Below are 18,174 nucleotides of genomic sequence, written 5' to 3'. Positions count from 1 at the left end.
GCTAGCCCAACTTCAGTAACCCTACAAACGTCGCTGCTGTTTAGTTTTCTGTCTTCATTTATGCTGGAAGTGATAACAGAGCTGTACATTTTAATTTGTTTCCAAAACCCCGCAGTCAGGACATGCTATATTATATTTAGATTGAAGCTAGCGAGCTAACTTCCTGCTAACTTCTAACTCCGTTAAATGTCATAAATTCCATTTTCATGGATGCCTGGATGTTAAACTCAGTTGTTACACCTGGTAGAGGAGAAGGCTGATCATTTTATTAAAGATGAAAGACTTAAGACAGTGTTTTAACTCTCAGTAATGCCATAGTGATCATTTGATATATGGACCTGCAGCAGAGTTTAGGCCCAGACACGGCTAGTGACGTCAGACTGAACGATCGGATACTCCCACTAGGTTTAAATCTGGGACTCTCCACCATTTGACCCTAGAACTGAAGAAGCTTCTCGGATGAGAGGTGAAACGTCTTCAAGCAACTTAAAGAAGTCCAGACGCTTTTCTTTGCAAGCTCCTTTCACATAACTCTCTTCAGCAACCTAAACCTGAAGTAATGCCTTTATAAAGCATGGCAATATCTATATTATATATGAAATCTATGAAGCTTCAAATCTTATTGTTAACGCTTTTCATAGCCAGCTCTGCTTGTATTGCAACATCAGTCATGCTAAAGAGATACATTCCAACAATACATTTGAAGTGTAAATTATAACTTTATTCAAAATTTGCTGCTTTAAAGACTATAGATATAATCTATAGGTTACACACAAGCAAACACAACATGAACCACAGGCACAAGTCGATATATAAACAGAAGTATCAAATCTAAAGTATTAAACCAATAAAGCATACACATGGAGACTTATCGCCAGCTGAGAACTTTAGTTTCCAAAAAGCTTGAGGGGAGTCGAACACCATGATACCTCTACACCGTCATCCTCATTTTCTGCTAGGGATGGGTATCGTTTAGGTTTTATCCGATACCGGTGCCAAATCGGTACTTTTGAAACGGTGCCGGTACTTAAACGGTGCTCGAACCGGTGCTTAAAGAATGGAGAACACAAACTTTGTCCAAAAACCTCTCACGTTCAGCTGGTTTTTTTTGTAAAAAGATAACAATGTTAGCCTTTTCTGCAGCTATGTGGCATCACTCTTGGCTGGAAGCAGTGCTTAAACAATGGAAAAAACACAAACTTAAACCCTCTCATGTTTAACTGTTTCCCACTTTTTCTTTGGTCATTTTAGCCTTTTTGGCCAGGGTGAAGGGAGTATCTGCCATCAAACAAGAAGACAGCCGCATGTAGCTATGATGATGTTTGCTAGTTCACCTTACATGCATTAATGTAATAACGTGGTTAGCCTACTCAACGTAAATTACACACGAACAACATGAAGCTACTCATGCAGAGAAGAACGGCTGCTGCTGCATCATCATCCTCATCATTTCTGCTACACTGGCCAGGACTCTATTCTTCGGGTTTTTGGGGGATGTTGCTCCGGGCCCGATAACTGGCAACCCACCCGACGTGCACGGTGTGAGGTCTCGCAGCAAGCTATCAAATACGGCGCATTTCTCGGCTTTTAAAAAAAACGCTATGCGTCGCCAGGTGTTTCATCGGATTTGAGGTGTTACCTCCTTTGACAGTATCACAGTATCAGCTTAAAGCACTTGTTGCTGCTGAGTTTGCATATTTTGCTGTGAAGTACAGCCAGACTTTTAACCGCTTCGCCTTGGACATTTTTAATCTGTAGCTCTGCTCTAACAGAACGTACGTACCTGGCCCCGCGTACTATCCTCGGAAACGTAAAGTGATTGGCTAGACTTGTATCACAGCCCAGGAAAAAAAAAGCACCGAAATAAAGCACCGAAATGTGCGCTGCTTTTCGGTCTGGTTACTACCGTTTATGTCAGAACCGGTGCCATGACACCGGTACCCATCCCTATTTTCTGCCATTCGTCAGGTTGAGTTATATACACATGCTTTAGATATAAGTAGCAAGCACAAGCAGAGCATTGCACATCTGTGCAACCACTTCCAGATGCTTCTTGTTGTAAATGTGCACTTTAAATGTGTGGAAATCCCTGTGGACTAAGGTTTGCCATAGGATACCCCACCCCCACTACAGCACAGCTTTGGGGCCTCACAGTCACTGCCAGTTAAGATTCCCTCTGTGTTCTTTTCTCACCAAGTCCATCAGCCTATCAGGTTTGTGGTCTGTCTGATCTATTGTCCATCATCCCGGTGCTTGTTTATACACTGTACAAGATCTACACATGAGACCTTATGCACACCATTCATCAGCACAGGAAGGGGAAAAGGAACATGGACCAATGTTTGAAGTGGAACCAGAGCAGTGTTACAAGCTTCAAATACACAGCTGGGTATGTAACTCTTCATCATTACAGCAGCCATTTAAGAGCCCTGCCAAGGCATCTGGCATCCGTTTGGACCTGGAATTGGATTTGTTTGTGTAGCAAATCCAACAGGCACCAGTCTGAGAAATCCCGGGCCAAAGCACACTGTACAGGTAAGACTAAAACATCCCTACATTTGAAATAAAAGCATACAATTTATATATTAATCATTCTTTTTGTTGTTGTCTGTTATTTATTTCAAATATAGGTGTATAAACACACACGTACTTCACAAAACTTAAAAACATGTCTTATAGCATTCATGGATACAGTATTTGTGGCTCATAGTGGCAAGCTGGGGTGATTGCACAAAAAACCTTAGAGCTGGCACTTCCAACCTTATAAAAGTACATAAAGAACATTTTATATTCAAAATAACTTATTAACCACTTTCAAAATGGCTGTCTCGTCCATCTTTGATTATTATTTGCTAAACAAATTTTTTTTTTCTAACAAAAAATTAGAAAAAAAGTGGAAAAGGGACACAAGATAGAGGCAACGTTTCTTAATATTTGATTGATTGTATAGTAGTGGTATGACACATCAAGTCCAGCAGAAATAAAAGCTACAGGCATCAATGGTGTCTGCTACTGCAGTCCATTTCACATAGGTGATCAAACAAATCATTAATCTAATCCACAATTACATGTTTACATTTCAGAAACTTTCCAGTCTGGACATGAGCCTAAAAGCTGAAGATTCGATGTGTCCTCACCTTAGCTCAGTTTCATGCTAAACGTAATGAAATCAGTGATATCACATGACAGTTAGTGAAGTCTGCCAACATGAATGAGCACTAATCTAATTAGTGTGTTGTCAGCTGGTAAACCTGTCTAGCACTTTAAGAACAAAATGTTTGTTCTAGCAGAGACACAGATCTGTTTGTACGGCAGTTATGAAACATTACTGGATGTTCTTGTTTCCCATGTTGGTTAACTGGCTCTACAGTTAACCAACATGGGCCAGAGCCAAAGAAAAACCACCACAAAATCAGCAATGTAATAAAAAATTATAACAACATTGTTAATTCGGGTAATATTTACTCAAGCATTTTAAAAATGTGTTTATCAAACAGGCAGCAAGATCCATAGATGTCTGTTGAACGAGGTGACACGGACTCCACGATTTGGTCGACTGCCAGGAAAAAACCTGTATTTTAGCTTTTGAGACATGCTGTCAACAGGATGGCATTATATAGGAAAATAAGTTAACCGACAGTCAGAAATTCAGTATTCTTCTACTGTAGGTCCAATAAAATGACATGAATCCACCAACACTTAGAAACATTCCTGCCTGAACATTCTTCTCGTTACAATTATTCTAGACAAATTTGGTTTTCTACTTTCACAAATCAAAAAATACACTCTGATGTTAAAGCTCCATTAATCGGTGTAGTTTTAATTAAAATTAAAGAACTCACTGGAAGTGAAATAGCTGCTTTGAATTCTGAAACCGTGCCCAGATTCTGGTGCAGTTTTTGGCACTTTTCAGGCACTTTTAGGTTATCACTGCATTCGCTCTGTATAACTGAAATCTAGGTGCTGTCACTGATCCATTCTGGAACAGATAACATGCATACTGTATAATAATAACAACCCTAATTTGCAAGTAATGAGTAAAGAAAGTAGAATATGTATCAACCCAAATGCAGAGAGACTTTTATCTGACATTATTTTGTCAGTGTGCTGGAAAAAGACACTGGAAGCTTACAGCTATTGAAACCTGCATTGCTAACACAGGTAACAATGTTACCCATGTTGCATTTGGTAAAGCTTTCTTTGCTTTACCGTTAATAATGATAGCTTGAAAATATGCTTCTTTCTCTCTTACAGGAGAAAAGTGTCATGGTTGTGTCTCAGGTGCCTAGGGATGGGCTGCATCCCTCAGTCCTGTGGAGCAGGTGGAAAGTGAGTGGTTGATGCAGAGAAAAGAGGTTGAAAGTTACAGGCCAGAAGTCTAGCTTTTCCTTTCTTTTTTAAAACACAAATACAAAGGGCCGATTGCAAAACTTACCAAAACATTAAAATTTGACACAGTTCCAGGACAGAAGGCATCCTGAAGAGTCAGGATTGCATATAACCCAGGTTATTACCTGATCTAACCAGGTTGAAGCCCCTGGATTTGACGCTATCACACAGGTTTGTGGTCTGCAGGTTTGCAGTCTTTGTTCCTAAGTCCACTATCACACAGTGCCACGACTGTGGTAGTTGTAATGGTTGCTGTTCTCAGAGTCTGCAATCTGCACGCTGGGTTTCCTTTCTGGTTCCTCACCATCGCGAGTGCCCGGCCTCTTGGAACGTTTAGGACACTTCTCGAAGAAATCCGACACAAAGTGCACCTGCAGAGGAGAGGAAAGGAGAGATTAAGAGGGGACAAAAAAAGGAAGCCAGACAAGATTGCAGGTCACTTAGAAAATTATTTGTGCTACAGAGATTGGAGTATAAACAAGTAAGGGACACTGAGGAGGTCGGGCAGAGCTGGAAACTGTGATTACACGTGTCTGGAACAGCTGTTAAATGACACACTAACGCAGACTCTCACACACATCAGAGAGGAACACACAGAGAGCAGGCACAACCCCTGCAGACCATAAAATCCTATGCCCAGGAGGGTCTCTAATTGCGCGCAGCACTGTGAAGGCCAAAGGTGCAGGCTCACATCCCAATTAATCATGCATGGACACACACAGACACACAAACACACGCTCTACCACTCCAGAATTTCCACGAGGCAGAGCTGACAGTGGTTCAATCATAACAGGGAAGTGGCCAAACAATAAAGAAGCCCAGCTGGATGAAGCAGGTGAATGGACTTGTTACCTGCCAGCTGTGAGTATGTGGGTTTGTATCAAGACACACCATGCTGCTGTCACACTTCACTCTACTCATGCTTCCTCTCTACATGGCTTTTAACTTTGGGAATAAAATATATGTTTTGAGCTATTCTGCTAACGTTTCCACTAAATGTCATTTTTATGATTTAGACGGTCACACCCGTGTTTGCCTTTCCAGCACTTGGAAACCACAGGACTAAGATGCAAAGTTAATATGTCATCAGGTAGGAAGCTGGTGGTGCAAAAAATGTAATGAAAAAAAGTCTCCATGTAATCATAAATTCTCAAGAGGAGAAGTAAAAAGAAAAACTGGCAAAAGTTCCCAGGCGTAAGCTTTTAAAAGTAATGGCTGTGTTACTATAAAATCACTAATTTTTGTAGCATTTATCTTGTAGGACGTTGCCGTGGAGACTCACATTTAGCAAAGCAACAAGCGCTCCCTGCAGCAGCCCCACCAGCACATCGCTCCAATGGTGCTTGTAATCAGAGACTCGGGTGTAACCCACATAAACCGCGAAGGCCACCAGGAAGAACTGGATGGTGGGCCGGAGAAGTCTGGCCCACTTTGCCACAAATCTCGCCTGCACGTAAAGCTGGAGGTGGAAACAGGGAGGAAAAAGAGAGCAATGATGCTATTAGCACTGCTGGAACCTAAAAAGGTTATCACACCAATACATAACAGCATAGTCACCAGTTATATTATGGCAACACTGCATCATACATCATAACTGCAATGTGATATGCTAACAAAACAGTAAAGTAGGGAAATTTCTGCCATTTCTAAATGTGCTTAAACTGCAGCACTATCAAGATACTGGTTGGATCCTTTAAAAAAAAGCCTATGACTTTGGTGCTTGAGTTTGCAGTGAAAACAGTAGCTGGCACCTCTCAAATTAGATTTAACTTTAAAAAGGTGCTGAGTACAAATCTAATTTATGTTCTCCACAGACTCGAACCCCATTTATGCTGGAAAGCACCGATGCCAACAAAATATGAATCTGGCAATAGTTAAAAACTCTGCTCGGCTGCTGTTAAAGGTGTAAAAATTGGCATCGCACCACCGTCCGCCTGCCATACAGCTACGCTGCATTCAGCACTATAGCATACTCTTTCAAGGCAGCCCAGAGGACAAGGGCTGGATGTCACAGCTGAGCTCTATGTTTGTTTGCAGCATATGCCTGCAAAACAGAGAGTGCCAAAGACAGGAATGGACACTAGCTGGACGCTCTTTTCTTGGAACTGAAAAAAATAAAAGCTGCTTTGCTTGGAGCTTGCTGTCTAGCTGCGGTGCCTTTTAAAACAAAGAGATGGGGCCAAGTGGAATGAGCTGAATAGGCCTGGAAGACAGGTCAGAGCTCGTGCTTTGCCTTCATCATTGCTGGGAAAAGGGTTGCAGACTATTCCAGATCATTTGTCTCACTACATTCTTCCCCTGGACTCCACTTTTCCCTTTTATGTCTCTGAGTACAGATCTAAATGCATGAGAATGCTCTTAAAGGAGCCCAGAGGTTTAGGAGTTTTTTTATTTAATTTTTTTTAACTGTACAGAGAGATGGGTTTTATTTCTTGAAGCTCACGTTCTGTACTTACCGCTAGGAAAAGCATGCAGTACATGCTAAAAGAGGAGTGACCAGAATAGAAGGACAATCTAGAGAAAAAACACAATTCAGATGTAACTGCTTTACACAGGATATTTGTACAGTAGCATTTTGCAGCATCAATATCATGTAAAATGTGTTAGACTTCCTTTTCACAGACAATGTCTGTTTTTTTTTTGATTTACAGTATGTTACAATCTGTGTAATTTGTGTGAGGTTCTTGTTTCCTCTATAAAGAAACTGATGGAAGTTCTTTCCCTCCTACCTAGACTCTGTGACATCCTCAGGAGTCCCAGTGCAGTTGATCACCAGCATGTATCCTGTGCAGACTTTCGGTGCACATACTGCCATGAAGTTTGGCCTTGGACGCCCAATAGTGTACTTTGCAAGGTCAGTAAGTGACTGGCTGACAGCTCCTCCAAACAGAAAGGTGCCTACTACCTTGTAGAGTGCAGCTATATACTGATTGAACTGTGTGTTAGACTGAATCCTCTGTCTGTAGACCAGATAAGCCTCTCCAGATGAGATCTGAGGAGAGAGAATAAAAAAAATCAAAGATTATTTCTTGGGTTTTTTCCCCCACATTTTTCCTCCATTACATAAAAAGTCTTCTCCTACTTCTATATCAACTTATTGTCAAGTTCTGGCAAAATGCATCCATAGAATCGTGTCAAATGAGTAAAGTCAGCTAGAACAATGTCATGAAACGTCCTGTTACACTTACAATGACGAGAGTGCAGCAGATGGTGATAGCTGCCAGCATACCGGGGGTGATGGTGTCTAGTTTTAGGGGATACTTGATGCTGTCATCATTGCAGTAAATGCCTCTTTGGTATGGCTTGGAGACAATGGTCATAATGATGAAAGGCAGTGCCGCTGGAGGGAAAACAAACCAGATGAACAGTCTTATTATGTTAGACTAATTGCATATCTGGATAAATTTTGCTCTTGCTGGGATGAGATGGATGCATAGGTGTTCGACTGTGATGTAACAGAAGTTCCTGGGTTTCGGCCGTGATTGGGCGGCACATAAGAGGATCCCAGATCCAAGTTAATGTACTTTAAAATCAAAGACTAATGAGGTAGAAAAACACATTTGGCTATTTTTCTGTATTTTTCAGACATTACCTCATGTCCTAACTTGGGGGATGAAATTTTTTTCTAAGGATAAATGCTAAGTTCACAAGGATGAAAACAACCCACAAGGAGAAACACATTTTGTGCTTTAAATGTAGGCAAAAATACACAGTGGGAAATAGATTTTATATTCATGAGCATATGCAAAAAGAAAAAAAAAAGATCAGACATCAGACATATACCCATGTGTACAATATAAACAGTTAAAAAACTGTACACAAATTCCTGCAGGCATGTGGTTGTGTGCAAAATAAGCCCAAATATAGCTGCTTACAGCTCCCCCGAGAATGCATGATGTCCTCGAGAGGTTCAGAAAACTCAATTCCTAAACCACACGCTCACCATCTTCCTCTCTGTCTAACAGACACTCACTAACAAGCACATTTCAGAATGTGAAGAACTAATAAACAGTTTCTGAATACATTTTGCTAATTGCTTCTTTGCTATGTGAATCAAAAACCTGTTAAATTTGCAGAAGCTCAAATGAGACTTGAAGATATGAGACTGCTGAAAAACAGCTGATACTTATTTCTACATCTTAGCAATGTGACCCAATTAAAACGAGCTTCTAGCTGTCTTTGGCGATCCCCTTTCAAGGCTACAATGCAGAGTGGTGAAGAATGACTCTAGGGAGATTTAGACAATATGTGAGACAAAGGCCTTATATGCACAGGTATAGGTATCTTTTGTCCCTCACATGGCACTGCAAACTTGTAGTTTTATAGGGTTACGGGTATTTCTGACATTCATTAGAGAAGTCAAAGACTAAACAATCAACTGACAAATGGCTGGAAATGATCAGGTGTTCCAGCCCTAGTAAGGAATGTGTTCTCCACCCTAATACTGCTATCCATAGAAGGCGGACAGTCTTGGGCCCACTGTGAAAATACCAAGTGCCTGCATGCGAAATGCAACAAAAACAGCAATGCAAAAGCATCGCAAGAACTTGAAAAGTTCACTCACCAATAGCATTGAATTTCTGCGTAAATGAACTGTGCACCCCTCCCATTTAAAAGCAAAAAAAGTCTGCCCTTGACATATTTCTAGGAAGACTTCCAGTGAACCTGACTGATGAGAGACCATTAAGACTGAAACTAAAGGAAAATATACAAGAGGAAGGCGGATTGGGATTCAGCTGAGATAAATGCTCTGTTGATTCCATGTTTAATTCCACCTCGTGACAGATATCGGAGAACAGCCTACTGCAAATGTATGAACACTGTCACAAAGAAAAGCACTACTTAGTTTGTAAGTGGACCCGAAAACTGTCACTTCAGTACATTTAACAACTCAAATTCTTAGAAATACCCCTCGCTATTGTTCAGTATTCTCGGCAACAGGCCATGTATGATGACAGAAGAAGAATAACATGCACTTGATCTTATCTCTCTATGTCGAAGGTGACACGGGATGAGATGGGATATAGAGACATATCGCCTGCACACCTGTGGACAAAGGGTTTTATGGGCTCAGTGAGCAAAGGCAGCAGCAAAATACAGGCTTTGTGCTGAGAGCAGAATAAACAATAGTGCTCAATTGGATGAACACATGATTGTGCATTGACCCCTGCTGACCTGGCCTTGATGGAGCTGGATTTAGACTAGACAAACATTGAAGGAAAAAAAGTAGAGACGTTACCTTTAACAAAGACAGTGTTCAGTCACAAAGTAAATTTATTTAAAAGCCTTTTGCCAGACTAGTCTTTCTAATCAAAGTACCCTGGGGAGGACGTGGGAAGCTTTCCCACTATGCGTAAAAACAATCAGAAACATTTTCCAAAACATGCAACTATTGTTACATGCAGCAGCCATAAATGTTTAAGTAATTTTAGTGCCTACAGGCAGTTTAAGTACATTTATTATTTTATTTCTAAGACCAGTAACATTACAAGCAGCAGCTGGTTGTCACCTTTCACTGTGTGGCAGATTCCCACCAATCACTGCATGAGCACAGGACTCCAGTGTGCAGGATGTGGTAAACCAGGATTTTAAAGTCCTATTCCACACATTTTCCTGTTACAGCCACCAAATCCTGTCTGTGATAACTGTAGTGTAATACAGTCTCTTATATTTAACTAACATCCTGTCTGAAGCACCACAGGGGAGCTCGCTGATGCAGATTTACTGATGTGGCTTTTGGGTGGCAGCTTATCCATCTGTATCCTGCATCCTGCTACCAGCTGGAAAAAATGGAGCAAACTTAAAAAAAAACCCCAACAACTACTACTTTTTATTTCTCTGTGGAGTCAGGAAAAAATAGTTGCACTAAAATCAGAGTCAGGTTTAAATGAAACCTACCTCCATGAATACATAGCACCAAGTTTGAAGGTTTTTATAAGATTGGCCTAGACAAACTCTAGAGAGAAGTTTATTTACCTAACACAGAATGGTAAATGTCAAGCAGCAGTACAACATAATTATTTCTATGCTGGAGTCGCATGATAGAACCAGGCCATTAATCACAGCAAAGCAGGAGAAGAATTAAGGGGGAAAAAACCTTTAAAATGATGTGCCAGCTAATGAAATATCGCACAAATTCACACATGGCTAAACAGCTTTTGCACATCCATCATCACCATTATTCTACTGCCTGCAAAAATGTATTCATCTCATCAGCTCAATATCTTTATGTTTTTTAATGCTTACTAAATCCTCTTAACAGGACAGGGTTTATGGACTGAATGAAGTCAGCCTGCAGGTCTTTAAAAAGCCCCTCTGACTTGTAAAAAAAAGTATTAATTTTTCATGTCTGTTTTCATCCATGAAGCACTAATTCAGCTGACACCTGCCTTTAACTTTTAAGTCATGAATCAGAAGCTCAGATGAAAAGGGGGGGAAATGGCAGAAATAAAATGATGTAAGGAGTCTGGACTGCTCTCATGGGCAAAATAAATGGTACGCCCTGAGGTGCGTATGCGAGTGTGTCTCATGAGCAGTCCCCCTGCGTATAATATCTGCAAGAAACAAACCAGCCAGTCTCTGGAAAAGCAGACATACTCCAACACAGTTTTCAGACAAAATTAGACCCATCGGCACACAAAATAGGCCTCCAGCATACCACGAGACAATCCCACAACCCAAACTGACATTGCTCCAGAGCTGCCTCCACTTAAAGACCGAGCAGTGTCTCTGACTCTACTGGAGATTTTTCTGTTGAGAAAATCTGAAAGAACACAGAATACATGGAAGTAACAATAAAAAGAGTAGACTTATTTCTTTAGCGTGCGAAAAGCCTTGTTTTTGGATGTTTCCTCCAAAGATTGAGGGAGGAAAATGTGGCCAGGAAACGCTCCTGCCTGAGCCTCTAATGTGCAGTCCTTCTGCCTCCGTTTAAAGAAGGTTCACTTTAGAGTCTTTGGTTCCACTTTGCAGTAATACCTTGGTGACTCCCACTGCTACAATGGATACTAGAGCAAAATGAAGCTATATGAGAGTAACTGAGAATGACTGTCTGAGGAATCCAGCTCAGTCAGAAGGAGATTTCTGCATTAATTGATACATGAACAACAGCAGCATGTTCATTCTTTCCACCGCTGCTGAATCACATCCTCTCCCCCTGTTTCTCTGTCATGCTTAAAGCCATTCATTCTTCTCTTTCTGTCACTCACTCGATCACAGTGTCCTCCCACACACTTCTCCCTCTGTTGTAAATATAGAGGCCTCACTGGGTAATGCTTTATTTAGCTGGTAGATGTGCAATTATGCAGGACCATTTGGACCACAATCGCACTCTGGTGCTGACATTCAAGGCCCGTCACATCCTCTGCTAGCTTAGGTCTTTTTCTTCCATTTCCCTTCCCTCCTTTTCATGTCTACATGTATTTGCTGTACAGGGTCCATTTTTCTGCTCTGGAGACCTTAGTCCCTTCAGTCAAACTGCCATGATTATCTGGAAGTCATAGTTTGAGAATAACTGACACCTACTCACCATGGTTTCTCTGACATAACTTGCTGCACCTGCATAACCACACAGATGGACAATTATGTTCCCTAATTTGAAAAACATACAGTCTGGGTTTTTATTATGCATACCTAAAGAGTGCATAGCCTGTGTGTGGCGTGAGATGGGTGTTCCCATGCCCTTAGGATGCCCTCCCTTCGGGGTCGTAGCTGGAACATTTGCTCTTCCATCTAATTTCTTCCACTCTGGTTTCCTGCCTTTGCAGCATGAAGGTCACCTTCTTCTTATTGTATTTCTAGCCTTCTTTTCTTCCTGTTGACTGTTTTACTTTCATCTTACATTTCACCGCTTCTTAGAAATCTGTGTCACTCTTTAGTCATTTACTCAATTCCTGACTGCTTCCAATTCCAGCCTGCGTGGATGAGGACAGAGGGAGGCTCTCCCCCCCTTTCTTTTAGCTGGAGTGTTTCCACTTTTTATTCCTTTGAATAAAAATTTCTCTCCTTCGTTTGTTCCCTCCAATTCAAACATGTTTTTATGTCAAAGCAGGTCATGCTCAAGAAGATGTGTTGCAGTTAAAAAACCAGCTAAAGCTCTCTCTCCTTCTAACTGTCGCCCCTCCAAGCTGGACTGACTAATGTGGAAGGTATGTGCTGAGCCTACAACCTCTGCCGGCGTAGGCCTCTGGAATTCTAATTCACATGAGGAACGCCCAACTTCACCAGTCACACCAAATCCTGCTGCTGCTGTGGTCCATTCTTTATTTTTAATCCCACTGTTTCACTCCGTCCATCATTTACGCGTGCTTAGCTTCAAGCAGAGCAGAAGGAGACATGGCGGCAGGCGAGGCTGTGCGAGTGGTGGGAGAGCAGCTAAATCTGGGTGAGCAATCAAAGAGTCTGGGTTTGGAGGGGATCAAAGAAGTAGGCCACACAGGTTTCAACCTAAACCAGAAAGGCCTGCGGGAGGAGTTAAAAGGCAGTCTGATGTGTGCAGCTACAATGAATAATCCTGACCTTACTAAATAAACTGCTGCCTTGCTGTGTCGTACTTTATCCTGTATATATTTGATGTTGCCTTTATACGTTCCCAGCTTGTTTGGATTAGTCCTTAAAATCTAGTTTGGCTCGACATTAACAAGAAACATGTCTTTTAGACTGCGTTTGGCTTATTTACAGCTCGTATCTTTTTCTAGTGATCAAACAGCACTGTTTACATTTTTGATACTCGAGGTTTTATATGATGTCAGTGACAGCTCTGGCAGTGAGCACAGCAGCCCCAAACACCTGCTGTTCATCATTCAGAAAAAAAGGTTACCTAAGGAGAGAAGTGCTTATAGAGCTTATTCCAGAGTGCACGAATTGGGGGGTTACACCAAAACAAAGATTATTTTGAACTGTGAATCATGCTAAGCTCTGCTAAAGTCCAAAATAATAACGTAGATCTGCAAAGAGCAGTGGGTATCCTGTAATAAACATCAATAAATATACAGAAAAATAGAATATTGGATGTCGACATGGCAGAGCTACATAAAAGAACATACAAATAAAAACTTAAAAAAACTGTAGAAACAAACAGTCAAAAATAATCAATGTATGCCTATAAAATACCTGAATTCCACGCTCAACCTCACTTTCAACGATTTAAAATAATTTGAATATCAGCAACCAAAATATAAAGAAACTAAGTTCTCTCAGTGGAACGTGTCTGTTTGTTTAAAAGGGCTTCAGTTTCCATGACATGGCTCTCCTAAGGAAAACCATTCCCATCAAGCATCTTCATAGCTTTGCTCTGAGAACTCAAGCCAATCAGTCTTACCAACAAAAACCACATGAGAGGCCCGGCTCCCAGAAGACTCCGCTGGATGGCTTCACCGACAAACTAACCAGGGTTGGCAAGCAACACAGCAAGGGGACAGAGTGCATTTAGAGTAAAAAATGCAATGAAATGTGTAGAAAGTCTGACAGTTTTCCTGCCGTGGGAATCTGTGAGCAAGCGCTATTGTATGTGTCACTGTGATTGTGATCATATAAAATACTGAGAACAACTTGATATGTGCAGGCCAGGCGCAAATCAAAAACTCTGCTGCCATTGTTCTTTAGCTGTGCAAAAGAAACCAACAAATGCAGAGTGATAAGTGATAAGTATACAATTCTCTGAAAACAAAATTATAAAATACTGTAAATCTTAGAGATTGGCTCCAGCCCCCGTGACCCTAATTAGAATAAGCAGAAGAGACGGATGGATGGACTCTAACACCATTTTAAGAAATGCAGGTATGTTTCTTTTACATAATATCAACTTTTACATACTGTACAATACATACATAACACGTTTTGTAAGTGGGTCAGCAATCAATGACACAGAACAGGTTTGGCACAATCTTACAGACAATAACGAGCGGACACATGGGAAAACAAGAATGCGTTGGCAGTGCCTCGCCCCAAGGCCATTTAGTCTATTGGCCTGGTGTATTATCGAGCGCATTACTCACGATTCAAAATGTCATTCATTTTTCCAACAGGAGCACCCATGAAATGAGGTGAGCTGTGACATACATGTTACACCTGCAGAGCTGTGGGCAGGGAGAGGTTAAAACCCGGTCTTTCCTTTCTCGAGCCAACACCCAATATCTATTTGTGCTGAGTGTAGACTTACACAGACGGGGTAGGGAGAGTGGGAGGAAGGGAGGAAGAATAGACGAAGAACCGAGGCCAGAAGCTCACAATAAACAAGAAATTCAAAACCAAGGTAGATCTTTGACGAGTACAACAACCTCAAATGTCCCTCACAAAAGAAAAAGCGACAGGAGGCTTAAACTAGACAAATAATACACAATACGACAGACCTCGAGTAGGAAGGCATCAGTAAACTACCACAAACCAGCTATTTTACACCACATTCATCCATTAAGGTGCTCAGTAACTGTGTTGTGGACTGTATTAAACAAAAAACCACAACAAAAAAGACAGAGGCACATCTATTCGTATGATACCACCAGTTATCAGTGTAGTTTGACCTGGGCAGGGCAGGGTGAAAGAGATAGAGAGCATGCCAAAGAAATCTTTCTTTCATGTTACCATTGATTTTGGCCTTTGGATTCCTGAACAAAGGATAGATGAAGGCAGTCTGCTGAATGTGAGACATATTTCTTCGGCTGAGCAAAAGTCCAGAGAGAAGAAAAATGCAGATTTGAAAGGCTCACAAATTCAAGAAATGTAAACAGTCTGAAAATGCAGAAGAAACCCAACTCAACACTGTTTCCATACAGGCTAATGGTCAGCATAATTATAAGCTCTATCGTGTTGTTATTACACGCCTGGGGAAACCTCACATAAACTTGGGGTTGACTTGACGATTATTTGGGTGAATGACATGGGTGGCAGTAGGGAAAGCGAAGGCAAAAAGGGTGGATAATCCATCGAGATCTGACCAACCATCCGAACAACCCAGACATTAATCCCAGACTTGTGACAATCAAATGGTAAGGCTGATCATGTTCAGCAGTCTGTGGATATTCCCACTGATGGAAAATACTCCTAAGCTCTTTGTAAAGCCCGGGATGGAGTGGGGGCCCTGGAAGTCTTTGTCCTGATTCCTTCCTCTTTTGTACCTCACCGGTAGAACCGAGACAAAACAAGTGATAAACAAGGTGCCAAACACCAGACCGTTGCAAAACAGATGGCTGTCGTGCTCATGTGGCATTAACACAGTGAACCAACCTCCCACCACACTGGTATATTCCACATGTGCATATTATCCTTGTGTCCGCATCTGAAAACAACTTCTTCTGGACATGTCAGCTCAGACTTTTTATGTTTGTTGTTTTTTTTGTTTGATAAAGTTGATCTAATCATTATCTTTATGATGAAAACATTTGTCAGATTATTAAACCCGGTGATTTATTTATTTTGGCATCTGTATTTATATGTTTTTAACAAACCCCCTTTGAATCTCAGCTAATTATTAAAAGATTCACACGTCTGTCAAAAGTCTGTACAGTATGTACATGGTTATTTTCATCATGCAAATCTGAATACGGTGACATTAATATTATCTTTATAATGCATTGAGTTATTGATACAGCTGCACTGATTAAGTAATTTCATACAGTTCGTGTAAATCTCCAGTAATGGATTCATTGTTTCTTCCCTAATCGTGGTCCATACCTTGAAGATGAATGTCAAAAGACTCTCATCAGTGTGGAAAGCTGTTACTACAATGTTTGTTAGTATGGTGCATTTTCTGACACTATCCAGAGGAGGGAGGAGACGAATCCGATACATATTAGTTCATTGGTTACAGCAGAAAATACTGTTTCTGCCTGAAGTTAAACGCGGAACATCCGTTTCCGAGCGCAGCAGAAAGTCAAATGTACCAAAATGCACCAAACGTAGGAAGTTGGGAGCAGTCTTTTTAGGATTCCTGGCAGACAAAATATGTGGAATAAGCGGGGCGCACACATGCGTATCAGATTTCCATAAACAAATATTCAGCTTCCTGGGGCACTGTAAAGTCCTGCAAAGTTTTGGTGAGTAGGTTGAAGCATGCAAGCTTGCGAGGAGGATGACACTGAGATTTCCTCTTATGTTCTGCCATGGTGAAATTGCACCAACATTTAAGGCCGGGACGTTATCCCAGCCCGGATCTCCATAAACAAAGTGAGTGACAGGCTGCTCATTTAGCGCCAGACCCGAGTGTGGCAGTCCAGCTGCTGGATCAGCAACAGAGATTAAAATCAGCAGCCAGCCAGAAAACCTTTTGTCTGATTAAAAAAAAAATCGCGCTTGAGTTTAACGTGCAAATAAACAAACACCGCTGAGTTCCCATTACTACAAGAGACCCTAAGCTGCTGTTATCGGTGCAAAACACACACAAAAAATGCGAATTATGAGAAGAAACGGATGTAGCCACAAATATATTACCAGCGACGCCTGCCGACTTTTGCGCATTGTCCGTGTGCTAAATAAAAGGAACAGGTTGTTAACTTACCAGCTGTAACGCACAGCACATCCACCACCACGAACAGCTTCTTCTTCTTCTGATCCTTCATTTTCTTTCCGCTAATTTACTTTACAATCAGAAACTTTGAGAGATAATTTTTTTCTTGAATAAAGTAAACAAGTCCATCTGAGTTCGTTCACTCAGAAACGTACAAGTAACTCTAAAAACAAAGGGTAACCCGTACAACGAGTTCTTCCGGGATCCTGGTTCGTACCTGTGCTGCGATGACAGTGACAGCGGAGGTGTGTAAGTTTCTTATAGCGCCACTTTATCCAAACTCCTTTCGGAGCAGCACACCTCTGACGCTCTGCGTCCTTTTGCGCACATAACTGATTTGGGTATCAAATAAAGACCAGAGAGAGACCATCCGATTGAACTGTGACGGAGGCGTCCGCAGAATCCAGAATAAACTCTTTACTCCGGTCAAACCACGCCACTGCTCCTGATCCCTCCTCCTTGCTTCCTCGTCTGGCTCTTCTCTTCATCCGATCACCACCAGGCACCGAGCTTTTGCGCACATGTGCGCAGAAAACAGGGAGGAAGAAGTTTTTTTCTCTTTGTGCTTTTGCCAGTGTTACGCCTTTCATGTATGTTCAGTAGAGACGACTCAATTACTGCTTTAATTGGAGCTGAAAAAAGTGCACTCGGATTTAAAATACGAAGGAAGAAGGAAGATGCCATTTCCCGAAACGGATAAATGTATTATCAGAAGGAATTGACTGATGGGGTTAATTATTAACGTTTACTTAAATGAACTAAAGCAGCCTCACGTGAATATCCAGCTCCCATTTCTTAAATCACACCCACACAACAAACTTGGTGCCATTTTCTCTTGAGATCTTTCTTCCCCCAAACCCCTCTCACACATATAAAAGAGAGATATTAAAGTATGGCTAAGAAGTAAACATATTAGCCAACCCTTTTATATAAGTTAGGACTGAGCACACTTGGTAGAAGACAGAATTTACATCCCAACAAACCAGAGGTGGGACCAAGTCATTGTTTTGCAAGTCTCAAGTAAGTCTCAAGTCTTTATCCTCAAGTCTCAAGTCAAGTCTCAAGTAATGTCAGGCAAGTCAGAGTCGAGTCTCAAGTCACTGGTGTAAAAGTCCGAGTCAAGTCACAAGTCTGAAACTTTGAATTTCAAGTCCTTTCGAGTCTTTAAAAAAAACAAACGAAAAAATAATGTTGCAGTTATGCTAAATGTAAATATTAGACCATGTAATTTTAAAATCTGTGTTTTTCTCAACACATACAAAATAGTGAACTTAGAAAATATA

General features: G+C 41.2%; 1 protein-coding gene across 2 annotated transcripts; it reads right to left on the bottom strand.

Moving 5' to 3' along the window:
* Positions 1-2,855: 2,855 nt before the first annotated feature.
* Positions 2,856-17,383, bottom strand: plpp2b (phospholipid phosphatase 2b). Of its 2 annotated transcripts, none has more exons than XM_085398748.1 (6): positions 16,883-17,383; positions 7,578-7,729; positions 7,119-7,381; positions 6,846-6,903; positions 5,672-5,848; positions 2,856-4,760 (listed from the first exon to the last, which is right to left on the bottom strand). In XM_085398748.1, the coding sequence occupies exons 1-6, from the start codon at positions 16,941-16,943 to the stop codon at positions 4,605-4,607; spliced, it is 867 nt and encodes a 288-aa protein (XP_085254874.1). In that variant the 5' UTR covers positions 16,944-17,383; the 3' UTR covers positions 2,856-4,604. The 2 variants fall into 2 exon arrangements, with proteins under 2 accessions (XP_085254874.1, XP_085254875.1); XM_085398749.1 differs by having other exon boundaries at positions 17,109-17,383.
* Positions 17,384-18,174: the final 791 nt, after the last annotated feature.

The sequence above is a fragment of the Rhamphochromis longiceps genome, linkage group LG23 (genome assembly GCF_057381845.1).
Source record: "Rhamphochromis longiceps isolate RC_006_pf linkage group LG23, R_longiceps_female_GT1.1, whole genome shotgun sequence".
Classification (NCBI taxonomy): Eukaryota; Metazoa; Chordata; class Actinopteri; order Cichliformes; family Cichlidae; genus Rhamphochromis; species Rhamphochromis longiceps.
This window is presented reverse-complemented; position numbering and strand designations above follow the sequence as displayed.

What these genes read in the sequence shown, in the direction of transcription:
- plpp2b (XM_085398748.1), bottom strand. Translation starts at nt 16,943, where the DNA reads ATGAAGGATCAGAAGAAGAAGAAGCTGTTCGTGGTGGTGGATGTGCTG. An exon ending in TGTGCTGTGCGTTACAGCTG is followed by an intron (nt 7,730 to 16,882) that starts GTAAGTTAACAA and finishes TTTTCCCTCCAG; the next exon opens with CGGCACTGCCTTTCATCATT. An exon ending in CGCTTGTTGCTTTGCTAAAT is followed by an intron (nt 4,761 to 5,671) that starts GTGAGTCTCCAC and finishes TCTCCTCTGCAG; the next exon opens with GTGCACTTTGTGTCGGATTT.